Raw genomic sequence first — 20,209 nt, forward strand, 5'->3', positions numbered from 1 at the left:
GTCTTACATTGCTTCAAAGTAAGATCCGACCATAGAAACGTGGTGGCAATTATTTTATAAAGACTTATGCCGTGGAACCAGTAGCCTATTTCTCTCATGTTCGATTGGTTTTCATTGTTCTTTCATTGTATAGCAGTTCAATTAAAATGCTGCCGGTAAAATGTCCGGCACCACATTTTCCTAACGAAAAACCTGACACACACATAGAGAAACAAACACGCAGCTTCTAGCATAAAACAATAACGCCTGTTACTGCCAAATCGTGTTATTTACCAGTACATTCAGAAAGAGTCTTGTTACAGAGGCTTTTTCTTTCACAGATACAATCAGTGCTGTTGTTTATCCTTGTCCAGTCAGCACAGTGAGATAGTGATGGATATGGGATCTTGTGTTACTGTGTGTGCGTGTACTGTAGGTCCCTGCGTGTGTGTGTTGCGCATCCAGTGGTGCATAGACCAGCGTTAGTGTTTATGAGCTCATGATATCCCCAGGCAGTGCAAAGACAGCTCCTGCCCTCTCCAGCTCTACCACTGAACAGGCTTTCACTACACTTCTCCCTGTCAAAAAAACCCAGCCAGTCTTCTGAATACACAGACTGGACACCAGAGTACATCTCATATGTTTTCCTCTGGATGGAGGGTCACACACTATGCCCCAACACTGTTGTTGTAGAGCTGGAAAGTCAAACACTCCTTTTGTAAACAGTAGCCTTCCAACAACAGCCTCTATCTGGTGGAATATCAGATGGCCACAGCATAACAACAAATATGGAAAACAGCCAGCTAGAGCCCCACTATTAGCCATCTGTATGCACTAGTGAGCCTCCTCTTGACTGAGAGTGTGGACATATTTAAAGCACCACAAAATTAGCAAAAGATTGCACGGCTATTCAGATCATTGCCAATTAGATTTTCTTTCTCGGTTCTGCTGCAGATCCTATCCCAAGGATTAATCTGCCAGCTGTTTATTTTGGTCGAGCTGAGAGCTCTCCACTATCTTTTACATTGAAAAACAGGCCACGCAGTGGGAAAGAAGCTGCAGTTCCTAATTGTGGATGTTCTGCTGCTCTTATTTGGCTAATTGTAGGTCTTTTGGAGTTAGGTTTCCATTCAAAAACAGCGCATAACCACATCTGAATGTGTACTCTGACTCCACCCCATCTTTGAATGGAAATAAGACTACAGTACCATATGGCGGAAAAAGCCTTTCCTTCTCAGTCACAGTGCTAGACAGCCAAGCATGATAACATTGAATTAAGAAGCTAAATGCAGTGTAAGGGCAGACCGTGCCCCCTTCTTTCCCCAGCGTTTACTAACAAATTCAAACTGTCCTCCTCAATATGGCTGCCTGTCACCAACATCCGGGTAACCAGGGCAAAAGAGATCTCAAGAATGCACATCATGTGAATAATGTGTTGATGTGAGACAGAAAGAATACTGTCCACATTACCATTTTATAACCGTGTTAAAACCGGGTCAAAAGTAGTGCACTATATAGTGAATAGGGTGCCATTTCAGATGCAGCCCAGCGCCTGGTTCCTGCAGTCCGTGGTCCCTCCCTCCCAGTCCAGCAGGTGTCAGTGCACACTGCCCAGTCAGTCACAGTGAGGGCACAGGCACACCAGGGAGGGAGGGAACCAGCCCCAAATCCTACATCCGGTCTCCACTGCCCCCAGGGGGGAGAAAGGAAAATAGGGCACAGCTTAGACGAGAGGTCACCTTCCGTTGATTCTTAATGTTATTATAACGAGTGAACTAATGTTACAACATACTCAGTAGTACGGTAAAGGTCTGCAATTCCAATTCATATTCATTATACTAGTGTTTTCTCTTCCTGACTTACTTGGCTTAAACCTCCACCATGGCTGTCCACATGGCTTGAATAAAGGGGGTTTATTCATTAGACCTACACCTAACCTTCCACACACTGTCATTTCTTTATAATAAAGATTAGACAATCAACAGCAGAAAGGCACACTCACATCCTCACTACTAGGGCCTTAATGCTACTTGAGGGAACTGACAGGGAAAAGGGACACACCTGCCTGTCTGTCTGTTTAGAGACTAGCGAAGAGCTGACCCAATCCAAGGCTTACCGTAGAGGAGCAAGGTATTCATAGGGCCCAAAAAATATTTCAATGGGGATTCTACATTGAGCATGCTTTTTAGTCAAGGAAACTTGACTTGTCCAGGAAACCAGCCCATAGAACCTAGCCGAAAACACCCCCAAGTAGCATATTCATTTTTTTTATATATCTTTTTTTATTTAACCTTTATTTAACTAGGCAAGTCAGTTAAGAATAAAAACGTATTTACAATGATGGCCTACCAAAAGGCAAAAGGCCTCCTGCGGGGACGGGTCCTGGGATTAAAAATAAAAATATAGGACAAAACACACATCACGACAAGAGAGACACAACAACACTACATAAAGAGAGACCTAAGACAATAACATAACATGGCAGCAACACATGACAACACAGCATGGAAGCAACACCACACGACAACAACATGGTAGCAACACAAGCAACACAACATGGCTGCTGCACAACATGGTAGCAGCACAAAACATGGTACAAACATTATTGGGCACAGACAACAGTACAAAGGGCAAGAAGGTAGAGACAACAATACATCATGCGAAGCAGCCACAGCTGTCAGTAAGAGTGACCATGGCTGATTCTTTGAATGAAGAGATGGAGATAAAACAGTCCAGTTTGAGTGTTTGTTGCAGCTTGTTTCACTCGCTAGCTGCAGCGAACTGAAAAGAGAGCGACCCAGGGATGTGTGTGCTTTGAGTACCTTTAACAGAATGTGACTGTCAGAACGGGTGTTGTATGTGGAGGATGAGGGCTGCAGTAGGCATCTCAGATAGGGGGGAGTGAGGCCTAAGACAGTTTTATAAATAAGCATCAACCAGTGGGTCTTATGACGGGTATACAGAGATTACCAGTTTACAGAGGAATATAGAGTGCAGTGATGTGTCCTATAAGGAGCATTGGTGGCAAATCTGATGGCCGAATGGTAAAGAACATCAAGCCGCTCGAGTGGACCCTTTCCTGCCGATCTATAAATTACGTCTCCGTGATCTAGCATGGGTAGGATGGTCATCTCAATCAGGGTTAGTTTGGCAGCTGGAGTGAAAGAGGAGCACTTACGATAGAGGAAACCAAGTCTAGATTTAACTTTAGCCTGCAGCTTTGATATGCGTTGAGAGAAGGACAGTCTACCATCTAGCCATACTCCCAAGTACTTGTATGAGGTGGCTACCTCAAGCTCTAAACCCTCAGAGGTAGTAATCACATCGGTGGTGAGAGGGGCATTCTTCTTACCAAACCACATGACCTTTGTTTTGGAGGTGTTCAGAACAAGGTTAAGGGCAGAGAAAGCTTGTTGGACAATAATAAAGCTTTGTTTTAGAGCATTTAACACAAAATCCAGGGAGGGGCCAGCTGAGTTTAAGACCGTATCATCTGCATATAAATGGATGAGAGATCTTCCTACTGCCTTAGCTATGTTGTTGATGTAAATTGAGAAGAGCTTGGGGCCTAGGATCGAGCCTTGGGGCACTCCCTTGGTGACAGGCAGTGGCTGAGACAGCAGATGTTCTGACTTTATACACTGCACTCCATGAGAGAGGTAGTTAGCAAACCAGGCCAACGACCCCTCAGAGACACCAATACTCCTTAGCTGGCTCACAAGAATGGAATGGTATACCTTATCAAAAGCTTTGGCCGTCAATAAAAATAGCAGCACAACATTTGAATCAAGGGCAATGGTGACATCATTTAGGACCTTTAAGGTTGCAGTGACACATCCATAACCTGAGCGGAAACCAGGTTGCATACCAGAGAGAATACTATTGACATCAAGAAAGCCAGTCAGTTGATTATTGACAAGTTTTTCCAACACTTTGATAAACAGGGCAAAATAGAAATTGGCCTATAACAGTTAGGATCAGCTTGCATCCCCAGCATTCCTATGTTCTACCTACCAACCTTTTTTCTATAGTCATCACTGTGTTAGAGACACATACATACGACAGCCTCTTGAAATATTAAACATTTTAATACCAGTGCACTTTTTCTCAACAGAAATGTCCATCCTACTTCATTCCTTTCCACTCAGGTCTGGCTACATTGTAGAGATCTTGTAACGGTAATCGTCGGAAGTTGAAGGAGTGGAACAAAGCACAGCGTGGTAATTGTTCATGATTATTTTTATTACTCCATGAAACACTCAAACAAAATAACAAATAAACAAAAAGTGCACAGTTCTGTCAGGTACAGCATACAAAACAGAAAACAACTACCCACAAACACAGGTGGGAAAAGGCTGCCTAAGTATGATTCCCAATCAGAGACAACGATAGACAGCTGCCTCTGATTAGGAACCATACTCGGCCAAAACAAAGAAATACATGACATAGAATGCCCACCCCCACACCCTGACCTAACCAAATAGAGAAATAACACGGCTCTCTAAGGTCAGGGCGTGACAGATCTGAAATAATCGATTTTCTTATTTTTATCTAATTGACAATATAATGGTGCAGGCCTGTGTGTATCTCCTGTTTGGAAGAGTCTTTACAATTATCTTACAGATCTGTCAGTTACAAATTAAACCATGACTGTAAATATTCTTACAATCTGTTGAGTCAGACACCCACTCCTTCGCCCTCAGATTCAGGCAGAAGGACGTTCACGTTCTGGGTATGTTATCTGGGCCAAACTCAAAACTCCCTCCAAGCCTCTTTATACAGACTAGTTCTGCATAATGGGTTGTGGTGTCCACACCAGATGAGAGCCTTACGTCGTAGCTAGCAGCCAGGATGCCTTTGGATTACCTTAGCCAAGATAATGGTAATAGTGATGGCATGGTACTGGAGCAGGTCCAAATCGACACAGTCAGAGATTATGACCTCCTCAGACGAGCTGAGCTCTTTCTGTTCAGTTACGCTGTCCTGCCCTTTGGACAGGCTCAGTCTACAGCTATCGCTCCCCCAGAGGGACAAACAAGCCACATCACACCAAATCCTCACAGCACGGTGAGATAAATAAAGCATAACAACTCTAGCCCCATCCCCCCCCAAAAGCCATAGCCTAAGTAACACATCTACGACAATAAACAACAGCTTTGCCCTCATCATGTATGCAGCAATTCATAAAAAAATGTTTAGAAAATAGTCCAAAATAGTTTCTTAGTCATTCAACACATGACCACCCGCTTTTCTCTCAGCTCGGTGACCTAATTTGCCACTAGAGGATGAAATGAAAGGACCAATTATCTACAGGGATCTCTGAAAGGAGAGGAGAGCAGTGGAGGACAAACAGTATCAAGTGTCAGGATGAAAGAAAGACTCCCAACACCCATGGAGAACATGAAGACTGACCAGACCAAGCCATGTTCCAAACTAAATGACATAGGTCACGTTCAGTAGTGCACACTGTAGCAAAACGTTTTGAAATGGAAAACTAAAATAAGTGTTTCTTATTGGATAAGTTCAGGTAGTCGTTCCCCTGCTTCCCTCTGTTTTTAAAAATGTTCTCCATACCGGAAAGTGACACAATCATTTTAGCCTCATGATAACTGAGCTAATCCCATTCTGATGAGCACAGTCATAATCAGCCACTTGTAAAAACGACTGTTACAAGGGCAGCAAGCACAACAAAGAGAGGAACGGCTCTCCCTAGAATAGCTTTAGCTCCATGGACCAGGGACCAGTGAGGACCAGTGAGGAAGGATGGTGCTTGCTATCTGCTATCTCTGTGTTCTCCCCAGTGCTCTGTATGAGCATGTCAACAGGCCCCTGTGCTAAGAGCTTTGGAATAGAACCAGCCAAGCCCCATCCAGCTCCCTTTACATTACAGTCAGTGCATCACCACCACCTCCACCCAACCCAATCTCTGGACCATTAGAGCTATTTCTGCCTCCCTATTGGTTAGTGTGGGGGAGGAGGGCCCTTCCAGAGGCTGATGATGGGAGTGTGATGGACTAGAACCTCTCTCTGCATCAGTGCTCTCTAGCAACAGAACCGGCAGTGCTCTCTCTGAGGTTGTGTCCCGTCCCTAGTCCGTCCTCTGAGGTGTGTGTGTGTGTGTGTGTGTGTGTGTGTGTGTGTGTGTGTGTGTGTGTGTGTGTGTGTGTGTGTGTGTGTGTGTGTGTGTGTGTGTGCAGGAATACGTGTGTGTGTGAGAGGGGTTGCGTCTCCCCCCCCTGAGGGCATTGCCTGCCGTCAGCCTGTGTTTTGTCATTCTCTGGGCAGGCTAGGCTGAGTGCTGCTGCCTGTGAACTGACTGACTCTGGGAGGACATTGGGGCCATGGGCACAGCAGCAGAGGTCTGGACAGGTGGCTTAAACACCCCAGAAATGACCGCCAGACACTGTGTGTCCCAAATAGCATGCTATTCCCTTTATAGTGCATTACTACACTCACTCTCTCTCGACTACAAAGTACTGTGAATGGCGTGTTATGTTGTAACTTGTAACAACTGCAACATTAACTTCAGCTAGATCCAGCTTTCCTGAAACAATGTTCCTTTTGGCAGCGCACCACATTAACTCATCTACAGTAATCCATTCATTCTGACCACATTGCACTAAAGAGTCAAATCCACAGGTAACAAGCTAATCCAGAGGAAGTGGTAACCTAGTAACATGGATGTGTTTTGGGTAAACTAATAATACACAGGTTGAGGTTGCTGTGGCTGGAACGAGGTGTGATGATGAGTTGCCTTTCCTAACACCCAGGGTTAGTCTGGTGAAACCAGACTGAAACAGTGGATTATGCATTGCTCAGTCTGGTTGAACCAGGCTAACACAGAGAAAGCGAGAAAATGAGCAGAGGCTCAGCAGCAGGGTGTATTAATAGGCGACCTGGATCACTACCATGCTGCCTCTCTGTCGCCCTGCCAGGACGCTGAGTCTCTGAGTCTGATCTGAGACCAGTCAGTGTTTGTCTTCATCAATTCATCAACATACCAGGACTACAGTCTCAATCACCAATAATGGACATTTGAACCACAGCAAGGCCTGTGTTGTCTCTGTCTGAAAAGACTGTTGGTTTCTTGCAAGTAATTTGATTACTTATATTATTATATATATAAGGCTCAGTGCAGTCAAAAACTCAGTGCAGTCAAATACTTTTCCTGTCACGTCCTGACCAGTAAAGGGGTTATTTGTTATTGTAGTTTCGTCAGGACGTGGCAGGGGGTGTTTGTTTTATGTGGTTCGGGGTTTGTTGGGCTATGTACTTATGTAAGAGGGGTGTTTGTTTTATGTGTTCCGGGGTTTTTTGGTCTATGTTCTATGTTAGTGTATTTCTATGTTCAGTCTAGTCTATCTATTTCTATGTTTAGTTCATTGGATTGACCTTCAATTGGAGGCAGCTGTTCCTCGTTGCCTCTGATTGAAGGTCCTATGTATAGGAGTGTTTTTGTAATGGGATTTGTGGGTAGTTGTTTCCTGTTTTGTGTCTGTGCACCTGACAGGACTGTTTAGTGTCGTTCGTTGTTTTGTATAGGTGATTTGTTTGTTTTTCCTTCTTTTGATTTAATAAAGAAGATGAGTATACACGTTCCAGCTGCACCTTGGTCTAATCCTTACGACGCCCGTGACATTTCCAGTGTTTTATATATATTTCCACACTATGAGGTTGGAATAATACTGGGAAATTAAAAAATATATAATAATGCCATTTTATTGTAATAGCTATTCGAAAAGACCGCCTGAAATTTCAGGCAGGATGGAGTTATGGCATGCCTGGTGACATCACCAGGCGGTCAGTTAGTTAATAGACTGCTGCGTCGAGGATGCCTATTCCTTTATGACATTAGGTGATGCCTAATGCTGTCCGTAATATGGATGTGAGCTTTCTAAATCCATTAGCTCGATGAGAAGGTAGTAAATGGTTGTGCTTTCGCTGTCAGATTTGATTTGCAGTTTCGCTACTGTAGCTAAATGCTGTAAAAGGCTCTGCTAGCTGGCGCTGACTGGGTCTTTCTCAATATTTGCCACATGGGCTTTTATTCACATTCTAATTCTGCAGATTAAACTCCCGTTGGATCTCTCTGTCTGAATAATAATAACCATGGACATGGCCTCCAGAGTGGCACAGTGGTCTAACGCAGTGTTAGCTGTGCCACTAGAGATTCTGGGTTCGAGTCCAGGCTCTGTCACAGCCGGACACGACCGGGAGACCCATGGGGCGGTGCACAATTGGCCCAGCGTCGTCCGGGTTAGGGGAGGGTTTGGCCTGCAAGGATGTCCTTGTCCAATCGCGCGCTAGCGACTCCTGTGGCGGGCTGGGCGCAGTGGGCGCTGACACGGTTGCAAGATGTACGGTGTTTCCTCTGACACATTGGTGCGGCTGGCTTCCGGGTTAAGTGGGCATTGTGTCAAGAAGCAGTGCGGCTTGGTTGGGTCGTGTTTCGGAGGACGCATGCCTCTTGACCTTTGCCTCTCCCGAGTCCGTACGGGAGTTGCAGCGATAAGACAATACTGTACCTACCAATTGGAGAGAAAAAACAGGGGAAAATAATAATAATCATAGACATGGCTGCTGGGGCTAGGGTTGGCTGAAACAGTCTGACAGATCCTGATTCCTGCCAGCCTCTCAAGACTTGGTCTGTTTTAACCAGAGAAGGAAGTGGTTTCTGGAGCTCATTTGATATTCTGTTATACTCTGCTCCACAGAGAGAGGCCAGTGTAGGGAGGAACTAAGGGAAGGGAGCTGGGTTGAGGTGGTGACACTTCAGCTTTCATTACTGCTCATGAATTATTTCCATGTCCCTTGCGTATGAAGACGCGCGGAGGCAATTAAGGAGTGGGAACGGAGAGACTCAAGCAACCAACTGCTCACAAACAGCAGCCCGGAAGCGGAAGAGGAGGCAAGGAGAGAGGAGGAGAGTGGAGGCATGTTAGCTTAACAATTAGCATTAAGACTGGTTGTAATGGAGTAAAGAGCACTGTTACAGTAGGTGGGCTGTGGGACCGGGTCTGTTGTGTTGTGATGAAGGCAGGAGAGACAGGGGGGGCTGGCAGACCGGGTGTGACAGGGGAGCCGGGTCGATACATCATACAGGTTGTCACCGCCTCCTACTGTTAGAGGCCAGGGGGTGTAGGGGCGTAGGGAATGGCAGAGTGGGGCCAAGTGGACCCCTGTGGTGTATGACATGGAGACAGCTGTGCTAGGTCATGCAGTCAGGGGATTAAGGGAGAGTAAAGGTGAGAGCAGTGAGCAGCCTCTAACAGGATCATCATGAGGTGCTGGGCTTATAATGGTACAGCTTGAATCCTCACAGGATCCTCACGGTAGAGTATCATCAACATCATCATCTTCAGCTAAGGATGACAGCAGATGAGATTAAAACTGAGATGATAAAAGACTAAAAAAGAGGAGACAGAAAGATATATATAATATATATATATATATATATATATATATATATATATATAGAGAGAGAGAGAGAGAGAGAGAGAGAGAGAGAGAGAGAGAGAGAGAGAGAGAGATACAGTTGAAGTCAGAAGTTTACACACACCTTAGCCAAATACATTTAAACTCAGTTTTTCACAATTCCTGACATTTAATCCTAGTAAAAATTCCCTGTTTTAGGTCACTTTATTTAAAGAATGTGAAATGTCAGAATAATAGTAGAGAGAATGATTTATTTCAGCTTTTATTTCTTTCATCACATTGCCAGTGGGTCAGAACTTTACATACACTCAATTAGTCTTTGGTAGCATTGCCTTTAAATTGTTTAACTTGGGTCAAACGTGTCGGGTAGCCTTCCACAAGCTTCCCACAATAAGTTGGGTGAATTTTGTCCCATTCCTCCTGACAGAGTTGGTGTAACTGAGTCAGGTTTGTAGGCCTCCTTGCTCGCACACGCTTTTTCAGTTCTTCCCACAAATGTTCTATAGGATTGAGGTCAGGGCTTTGTGATGGCAACTAAAATACCTTGACTTTGTTGTCCTTAAGCCATTTTGCCTTTGGAAGTATGGAAGTATGCTTGGGGTCATTGTCCATTTGTAAGACCCATTTGCGACCAAGCTTTAACTTCCTGACTGATATCCTAAGATGTTGCTTCAATATATCCACATAATTTTCCTCCTCATGATGCCATCTATTTTGTGAAGTGCACCAGTCCCTCCTGCAGCAAAGCACCCCCACAACGTGATGCTGCCACCCCCGTGCTTCACGGTTGGGATTTTTATTGTATTTTTTTATTTCACCTTTATTTAACCAGGTAGGCAAGTTGAGAACAAGTTCTCATTTACAATTGCGACCTGGCCAAGATAAAGCAAAGCAGTTCGAGACATAAAACAACACAGAGTTACACATGGAGTAAAACAAACATACAGTCAATAATACAGTAGAAAAATAAGTCTATATACAATGTGAGCAAATGAGGTGAGATAAGGGAGGTAAAGGAAAAAAAGGCCATGGTGGCAAAGTAAATACAATATAGCAAGTAAAACACTGGAATGGTAGATTTGTAGTGGAAGAAAGTGCAAAGTAGAAATAGAAATAATGGGGTGCAAAGGAGCTAAATAAATAAATACAGTAGGGGAAGAGGTAGTTGTTTGGGCTAGATTATAGATGGGCTATGTACAGGTGCAATGATCTGTGAGCTGCACTGACAGGGATGGTGTTCTTCAGATTGCAAGCCTCCCCCCTTTTCCTCCAAACATAACGATGGTCATTATGGTCAAACAGTTCTATTTTTGTTTCATCAGACCAGAGGACATTTTCCAAAAAGTATGATCTTTGTCCCCATGTGCAGTTGCAAACCGTAGTCTGTCTTTTTTATGGCAGTTTTGGAGCAGTGGCTTCTTCCTTGCTGAGTGGCCTTTCAGGTTATGTCGATATAGAACTCGTTTTACTGTGGATATAGAAACGTTTGTACCTGTTTCCCCCAGCATCTTCACAAGGTCCTTTGCTGTTGTTCTGGGATTGATTTGCACTTTTCGCACCAAAGTACGTTCATCTCTAGGAGACAGAACGTGTCTCCTTCCTGAGCAGTATGACGGCTGCGTGGTCCCATGGTGTTTAAACTTGCTTACTATTGTTTGTACAGATGAACATGGTACCTTCAGGCATTTGGAAATTGCTCCCAAGGATGAACCAGACTTGTGGAGGTCTACCATTTTTTTCTGAGGTCTTGGTTGATTTCTTTACATTTTCCCATGATGTCAAGCAAAGAGGCATTGAGTTTGAAGGTAGAGCTTGAAATACATCCACAGGTACACCTCCATTAGCTTATCAGAAGATTCTAAAGCCATAACATTATTTTCTGGAATTTTCCAAGCTGTTTAAAGGCACAGTCAACTTAGTGTATGTAAACCTCTGACCCACTGGAATTGTGATACAGTGTAAGGTTTGTCGTCAGGAATGGACCAAGGCGCAGCGGGAATGTGGATACTCATATTTCTTTAATAAAAACACGCAAAGCATCCACAGGGAAAAACAATAAACAATACTCACGACGACAGGAACAGTTTTGCAGGCTCACAAAACGCAGTGCAAAAACAACTACCCACAACCACAAGGAAAAACACACACTACTATATAGGACTCCCAATCAAAGGCAACTCAACACACCTGCCTTCAATTGGGAGTCCAACAACCAACTCACACTTAACACAAAAATCTCTGCCACGTCCTGACCAAAACTACTACAATTGCTCCCTCTGCTGGTCAGGACGTGACAGTACCCCCCCTTAAAGGTGCAGACCCCAGAATGCACCTTAAAAAAGAAAACACAAAAAATCCCCAATACCCCAACAAAACCAATAAACAATACCCCCTAAACAATAAGGGAGGGAAGGGAGGGTGGCTGCCGTCAACGACGGCACTGTGCTACACCCTCCCTCCCCAACCCACCTATCCTGGAGGTGGCTCAGGTGCGGGACGTGGACCTCGCTCCACCTTCGACGTCGCCCATTTCGGTGGCGCCGATGGCTGCACCGGGCAGACGGGCCACTCGGGCTGACCCGGGCAGACGGACCACTCTGGCTGGGCCGGAAGACAGGCGGGCCACTCGGGCTGGGCCGGAGGACAGGCGGGCCACTCGGGCTGGGCCGGAGGACAGGCGGGCCACTCGGGCTGGGCCCGGAGGACAGGCGGGCCACTCGGGCAGATCCGGACAGGCGGGCCACTCTGGCAGCTTCGGGCAGGTGGGGCACCCTGGCAGATCCGGGCAGCCGGGCCACTCTGGCAGATCCGGGCAGCCGGGCCACTCTGGCAGATCCGGGCAGTCGGGCCACTCTGGCAGATCTGGGCAGTCGGGCCACTCTGGCAGATCCGGGCAGTCGGGCCACTCTGGCTGATCCGGGCAGTCGGGCCACTCTGGCTGATCCGGGCAGACGGGCCACTCTGGCTGATCCGGGCAGACGGGCCACTCTGGCATCTCCGGGCAGACGGGCCACTCTGGCATCTCCGGGCAGACGGGCCACTCTGGCAGCTCCTGACTAGCGGGCGGCTCTGGCAGCTCCTGACTGGTGGGCAGCTCTGGCGACTCCTGACTGGCGGGCAGCTCTGGTGACTCCTGACTGGCGGGCAGCTCTGGCGACTCTTGACTGGCGGGCAGCTCTGGCGACTCCTGACTGGCGGGCAGCTCTGGCGACTCCTGACTGACGAGGCTGGGCTGACGCACTAGATGCCTGATGCGTGGAGCTGGTACAGGACGTGCCAGCCTGGGCACACGCACCTTAGGGCTAGTGCGAGGAGCGGGAACAGGCCGAGTCAGACTGGGCTGACGCACCTCAGGGCTAGTGTGGGGAGCTGGCCTTGGGCTGCATCCTCACCCCGCCAAACAGCCCCTGTGCCCCCCCAATTTTTTTTATTGGGGCTGCCTCTCGGGCTTCCTTCCCAGCTGTGTTCCCTCATACCGTCGCCGTTGGTCCTTCTCTCCTGCTGCCTCCACTCTTCTGAGTGCCACTACCTGTTCCCATGGGAGGCGATCCCTTCCGACCAGGATCTCCTCCCAAGTCCAGTCCATCACGCTGTTCTCCTGTGGCTCCCTCCTCCTCCGCTGCTTGGTCCTTTTGTGGTGGGTAGTTCTGTAAGGTTTGTCGTCAGGAATGGACCAAGGCGCAGCGGGAATGTGGATACTCATATTTCTTTAATAAAAACACGCAAAGCATCCACAGGGAAAAACAATAAACAATACTCACGACAACAGGAACAGTTTTGCAGGCTCACAAAACGCAGTGCAAAAACAACTACCCACAACCACAAGGAAAAACACACACTACTATATAGGACTCCCAATCAAAGGCAACTCAACACACCTGCCTTCAATTGGGAGTCCAACAACCAACTCACACATAACACAAAAATCACTGCCACGTCCTGACCAAAACTACTACAATTGCTCCCTCTGCTGGTCAGGACATGACATACAGTGAGTTATAAGTGAAATAATCTGTCTGTAAACAATTGTTGGAAAAATTACTTGTGTCATGCACAAAGTAGATGTCCTAACCGACTTGCCAAAACTATAGTTTGTTAACAAGAAATTTGTGGAGTGGTTGAAAAATGAGTTTTAATGACTCCAACCTAAGGGTATGTAAACTTCCGACTTCAACTGTATAAATATATATATATACATATATATATATATATATAGAGAGAGAGAGAGAGAGAGAGAGAGAGAGGGAGATATATATATCATCTTTGCACTAGTAATAGAAATGCTTTTCTGTTCAGAATAGCTGTACTCTATAATTGAAAATCTTGTTGTGAGCTCACATGCTATGCAGCCCAGGCAGGACCTCAGCAGTGTTGTCATAGACATATGGGGCACATGACCACCAGGCCTGCAGGCGAAGGGTGGGACTAAGTCAATTACTGGGTAACACTACTTCCCTCTTCCCTCCCCCACCACCACATCACTCTACCACTGTCTGTAGCATGCAGCCCTCCCTGGAGAATGAACACTGCTGACAGCTAGGGCCTATCAGGTATATATGGAGAATTATATAGGGCAATATACAGTATAGTGTGATATATATCATTATTATACAGTGCAATATTGCACTGGTCATGTTAATGTCTTCACGACACTGGTAGCTCAAGAGGCAATACCAAGGTACCTATTGAGATGGGATGATAATCTGCTAAGGGTCTTCTATTGTGGTATTTATCAATAGGAGTCATCCTGAGTGGCACAGCAGTCTAAGGCACTGCATCTCAGTGCAAGAGGTGTCACTACAGTCCCTGGTTCGAATCCAGGCTGTATCACATCCGGCTGTGATTGGAAGTCCCATAGGGCGGCGCATAATTGGCCCAGTGTTGTCCAGATTTGACAGGGGTAGGCCCTCAATGTAAATAAGAATTTGTTCTTAATTGACATGCCTAGTTAAATAACAAATAACCTTTGGTGATTTGTGCTGCACTTATAATGTAATATAGCATTCTAATCTGTTATTTGTTGATGCTATTTTCCATATTACAAAAGCGTTTCATTTTCTGAATGACATATTCTGTATATTGTGGGCAAGTTTAAGTAAAAGATCTACGCGGCTTTTGCAGCATGTCTTGCTGAGTGTGGTGACACTGACAAACTGACGTCCGTCACATTTATCTGGATGCAAACAGAGAAAGAAGATGTACTGCTGCTGTATAAAATCAGACATTTATGGAAATAGGGTTCTCCATCTGCTGTACATCGCTCCCTGCCACGTAACAGAGAACAGTGAAGACACCCTGGACTCATTCTGTATGTAAACACGAGACTTAATGGTCCTCAAAGGGATTTCCTGGAATTGCTCTCAGAATAAAGATGGCAGCCAGAGATGTGTCTCTGTTGATAGGGAATCCTAAAGTCCTGCTGCGCCATCTGAGATGCATTTGGCTGTATATATGTTTAATGACAATAGACAATGGGGAAATGGTTCACAGAGTAAATGTCTATTGTTGCAACTCACTTCCTACTGTATGATCAGTCTGAGGGAGTGTGAGAACGAGAGCTAGCGAGCCTCTCCTCTCCTTCTGCTTTCAACAGACATGAAAGGAGTGCTCTCATGTTTTAATGCATGGCCTATCCTAGCCCTCCTAGCGAAGTCCTCCTAGCTGAGCCCTCCTAGCCCAGCACTCCTAGCACAGATATCCTAGCCCAGCCCTCCTAGTCCAGCGCTTCTAGCCCAGACCTCCTAGCCCAGCTCAGCCCTCCTAACCCAGCCCTCCTATCCCAGCCATCCTATCCTATGCCTCCTAGTCTAGCCCTCCTAGCCTAGCCCTCCTAGCCCAGACCTCCTAGCCCAGACCTCCTAGCCCAGACCTACTAGCCCATCCCAGCCCTCCCAGCCCTCCCATCCCAGCCCTGTCACCATAGCAGGTCTGATCTCTACTGACAGCACAGGCAGAGGTTTGGCAGCGGCCAAAGACAGGCCCTCCTCTGGAGAGCAGATATTTTTGTGTGTGTGTGTGCCTCTGTCTCTCCCACAGGAACACAGAACAGAACAGAGCAGAACTGCTCTTACTAATCCTGATCCACAGCAAGCCCCAATTAAGGGAGAGACAGTTCTGTGATCTGCTGGGAGATTATAGTACGGTGGAGCCTATACACTTCAATTACACACAATCTTACACTTTCTGTTCTGCTAAGATCTTCCAGAAAAAAATGCATTGCTATCAGTAAGAAAGACAAGGCAAAGAATGATCATAATGCTTGCCTGAAAGACATACTGATGTTCTGTATTAGACTGATACAAGCATATCAATATGGAAAGAGAATTGTAATTTGTTCACAAGAACATGACACCTAGTGCACATGGTAGATTTTTGGCCACCAGCAGAAGGTAAGCTAAAAAAATCATGACATAACACAGCCTACTTCTCCTACCTATGTAGCATTCAAAATATCCAAAGGGAATTTTCAGCAGATAGAAAAATGTTTGGTCAACTTTATTGAATAATTCACACATAAACCATTTTCCCCTCTAGCCAGTCCATCTTTAGTAACAGCAGAGTCAGCATATATCTTCATTGAAACTCATTATTAACCCTATATAATTAACTTGGCAGCTGAAACACCTGCAAATGAATGTGCAGCATCTAACAGGTTCATCATAGTAGATACAAATGTGTTAAATATTTCACTTCAACTAACAGAATGTGGAAAACAGAATATGCGACCGATCAGTAACCAGTCCGTGTAGGTATGAAGTTTGGACTGTGTGTGTTTTTAAACACAGGCCTTCTGAACATAAAGAACACAGAGACCGTGATGGCATTCAGTTATTAAAGCAGGTGACAGTCTGGTTGACCATGTGCCAACTAGTCAAGTGCGGTGAAGTGCAGCCGTGTCTGTGTGTGTGTGTCTGCGTGTGTCACCTTGTTAAACCTAGTTGAGAAATAATCAGGTCAGTGACCAGTTAGCCATGAAGAATGTCACGGGTGAAAACTCTATCCTACATTAACCTTCAAGACTCCATGTAGAGCCTAATAGGAAATGACTACACACAAGAAAGCATCCATGATGAAAAAAATTCACCGGTAGGCTCTGATGGCACTGAGTCAGTGATGAGGACCTTCAGTTAAACCAGACCCTCTGTACTTAACTTTCACTCTCAATCAGCTGGGGTGCACTAAGAGCAGGTCACTGTCAACAGCAGCCATGTAATATACTATATATAGTAGCTGTGTATGTGCAGTATACCCATGTACCCAAGCAGAGAGATAAGGGGAGCTCAAATGAGAGGTCATTTCATCTCTCTCTCTCTCATATCGAGATATGATAGGATCGGTTTCTGTTTCTTCCCCAAACCTGACCACAAACATGCATAAACAGATATCTGAGAGGGTATCCCAAAGCAAGATGTCACGTCATACGCGTAGCACAATTACACATTACATTCCACAGACAAAGCAAAAGAATGAAGTAAATAAATTACCTGCTTGTTGACTGGGTCCATCCAGTTTGGGCTCACATTTTGAAAGAGGGAGAGAATCTAGAAAAATTAAGAAGAAAAAAGAATAGTCAGTGAATGAATGCAGTGGCCTGGCTTTGAGAATCTCTTCCGACCTTGAGCATGTGATTATTGCCTGCAGATGAGAGGACAAGGAAGAGCTGCTTTGATCCCAGTATCTGGCTAGTCAAAGACATGAAACAGCATGAGACATGGGCTGTGTCACAAATGGCACCCTATTCCCAATACAACAGTAGTGCATTATACAGGGAATAGAGTACCATTTGGGATGCAGTCAAAATTGAACATGAAGCCACCAAATGACTTACAGCTGACAAACTGGTACAGGAATGAATCATGATATAGAACCACTGAGCGGGAATCTGTAGATCTTTCTACCGCCACACGCCTGAAAAAAATGATATCTTTGAAGCTGGAATGCTGGATAATTCACCTGGAGTCATTAAAATTAAACACAGTCTGTCATTGTCTGCTCTGATTTTTACAGTGGCACATTACAGTGAGTTAAGTGAGGCTTTCTCTTCATTCTGACAGACTGACTCACTTCTACGTCTATATGGCAGTACTGTGGTGTTGTGGGCTGTTGGCAGTACAGCCCTGTTTTCTTTCTGGGTCATTCATCTATGGGATAGCTCCAGCTTAGCTCTACTTTGCCTGCTTCTCAAAAGACAAACCAGCATATGCTGCTGCTAGGGATTAAATGGGCGGCGAACTGCAGTGGCTGTTCGATGTTAACGGCGTTGTGGATTTGATGTTAGGCTATACTAAGGTCACAATCAAAGTGTCTCGAAGACATGTGACGGGGAATTCACATGATGATGATCCGATTGAAACCTCCCCCATCCACCCCCCAAAAAACTTGCCTTTCTTGAACTAACACTTATTTATTAAATGTACTTACTGTGATAATGTGGTTGTCTCACCTAGCTATCTTCAGGTGAATGCACTAACTGTAAGTCACTCAGGATAAGAGCGTCGGCTAAATGACTGAAATGTAAAAATTGTAATGTAAATATAGACTGGAGGGTCCTCTGCTGTAAGACGAAGCCTTAGGTTTTGTAACTGGCATCCTACATTGTATCTCTGGTATCCTACTCTTGCCTATTCACCTAGGGGTTTTCTAACATGGAAATGGCTATGAGTTACAGTCAGTTACATGTCTAACTATCCAGGGTATGACATCTAAAAGTGGACTAAAACGATGTCTCTCATACAAACAAACACCAACTTGAACGGGGTGAATGAGATAGACAATATTGTATTATGTGGATTTTAGTTTAGTTTGCTTGTTTTTATACAAATCTGAGCAGCGGTGCATGATCTATTTAAACCAGGCGACCACTGGCAGAGTGCAGCACGAGGAGGATCTAAACATGTTAGTGTCTTCAAAGGGGAGAGGATGTTTCGCTCCGTGTGGAGTTCCTGTTTGACAAGCTGTGCACAGCTGTTCCCTGGAGACAAGCACAGGGAGGGCACACAGCTGCAACCACACCACACCAAACATCCCCTAGCTCAATCCCACTATGAGCCATGCTGCTTTGATTCCCAAACTGAGCCCTGTCTGTGTGTGTTGTGTGTGTGTGTGTGTGTGTGTGTGTGTGTGTGTGTGTGTGTGTGTGTGTGTGTGTGTGTGTGTGTGTCTGTGTGTGTGTGTGTGTACGTGTGCGTGTGTGTGCGTGTGTGTGCCGCAACCTCATTAAAAAGAGGAAAGGCATGTTCTCAAAACATAAAGGCTTTTAATAGTATATGATTTTTAATATGCCGTCCTGCATGAACGACGGGAAGGATCAAATGCGCTCGTGTGTGTGTGTGCGTCTGAGTTTATTATTACCATCAGAGAGAAGAGGGGTGTTAATACATAAGCTCAGAAACACATAAAACCCTGCTGCTCTGTTTGATATAACAGCTAGTCTCTGAGAGGGACACAGACAGGAAGGCAGGCCGGCAGACAGACACCTAGGAGGCCAGGGTTCTGAGATGAGATGCCCTGATTCCAGACGCCGCCTTACTGCTGGGAATGAGGGGGCTGCTGGCTGTGTGTGTCTGGTAGGGTGTGGGTGGCTGAGGTTTTCTGATGGATAGGAAATCCTCTCTTATCAGATGAGGGATTTCAAGGAGACACACAGGCAGGCTCAGCCCACCGCCACTCTTCTTCTTCATGGCCCACAATCCCTTTTCTTTCCTTCCTTCCTGGCCCCCAGGCAACGTGGGTGGCAGGCTGAGGCTGCTGTGATTGATACCTCTATATTCCTGACTGAATTAAGCCATCCCTTAGGCTAGTTATCGACTTCACTCTGCATTCTCAATTCCTACTTATTGACATTGACGGTTATCTGTATGCAAATCGGGACTATTTAAATGGGAAATTAATGTTATTAAAGGGATAGTTCACCCAAATTACATATTGGTTTCCTTACCCTGTAAGCAATGACTTTAAGCTCTGCAAGCATTAGTGTTTTATTTAATTTAATTAGGATCTATTTTAATCCTCATTTGGACTAATCTTCCAAGAGTCCTTAAACATTAAAATACAATTTACAATACAATCACATTTAACACACTGTTATAAACAACAGACATAATACACTGCCATATTGACCAGATAAATAATCTAACAGTCTGAAAAGATAGATTGGTTTGTTCATCTACCATAGTCATGCACAACCTTGCAATTTATTATATTTAAGTGGTTCTAAGTATTGTATGAATTTATAAATTGAAAGGTTTCTGGTTTGCTAGACAAATGATTACATTTCTTTATTACTCTGAATCGAAATGTTATTTTGCCTATTTCACTTCTCTGCCGAGATAAGACATCGATGGGGGACAATCTGTTTCTTGTAATGACTGAATGTCTGTCTCTTACCAACTGAATACTGTTATGTATGTGTTCGGCCGTTTTAAGTGGTGTACTTTGTAAAATAAAATAAGCATGTGTTTTTCAATTATCTTGTTTGATCGATGACCACCCAAGACCATTGTACATGACTACAAGAGAAGTATCATATCTCCACCATAAAACAATCGTTGTTGCTTTGTTCTGTGCAATCTGCATCCTCCTAATCTCACTTTCTGATGAATTTCCCCAGACCCCAGAACAGTAGTTCACCTGACTCTCAATTCATGCTTCGGTTGTTTGCTTAAGAATCTTTCCCGGTAAATACTTTGCTATTCTTCTGATCACACATGCAGTTTTAACGATTTTCTTTAGATTTCTTCCACACAACTCGCATAGGCCTACAGTTCATGATCTATACTACAGAATTGTGCATCGA

General features: G+C 45.1%; 1 protein-coding gene across 1 annotated transcript in view; it reads right to left on the reverse strand.

Annotated features, from left to right (window-relative positions):
* The window catches only part of LOC106605411 (triple functional domain protein), a 134,886-nt gene that overhangs the window by 103,051 nt on the left and 11,626 nt on the right, over positions 1–20,209 (reverse strand). Inside the window, exon 2 of the mRNA XM_014201021.2 lies at positions 16,899–16,955. Coding sequence (XP_014056496.1) covers positions 16,899–16,955 — 57 coding nt within the window. The remainder of the gene's footprint in view (positions 1–16,898; positions 16,956–20,209) is intronic.

The sequence above is a fragment of the Salmo salar genome, chromosome ssa05, assembly GCF_905237065.1.
Source record: "Salmo salar chromosome ssa05, Ssal_v3.1, whole genome shotgun sequence".
Lineage (NCBI taxonomy): Eukaryota > Metazoa > Chordata > Actinopteri > Salmoniformes > Salmonidae > Salmo > Salmo salar.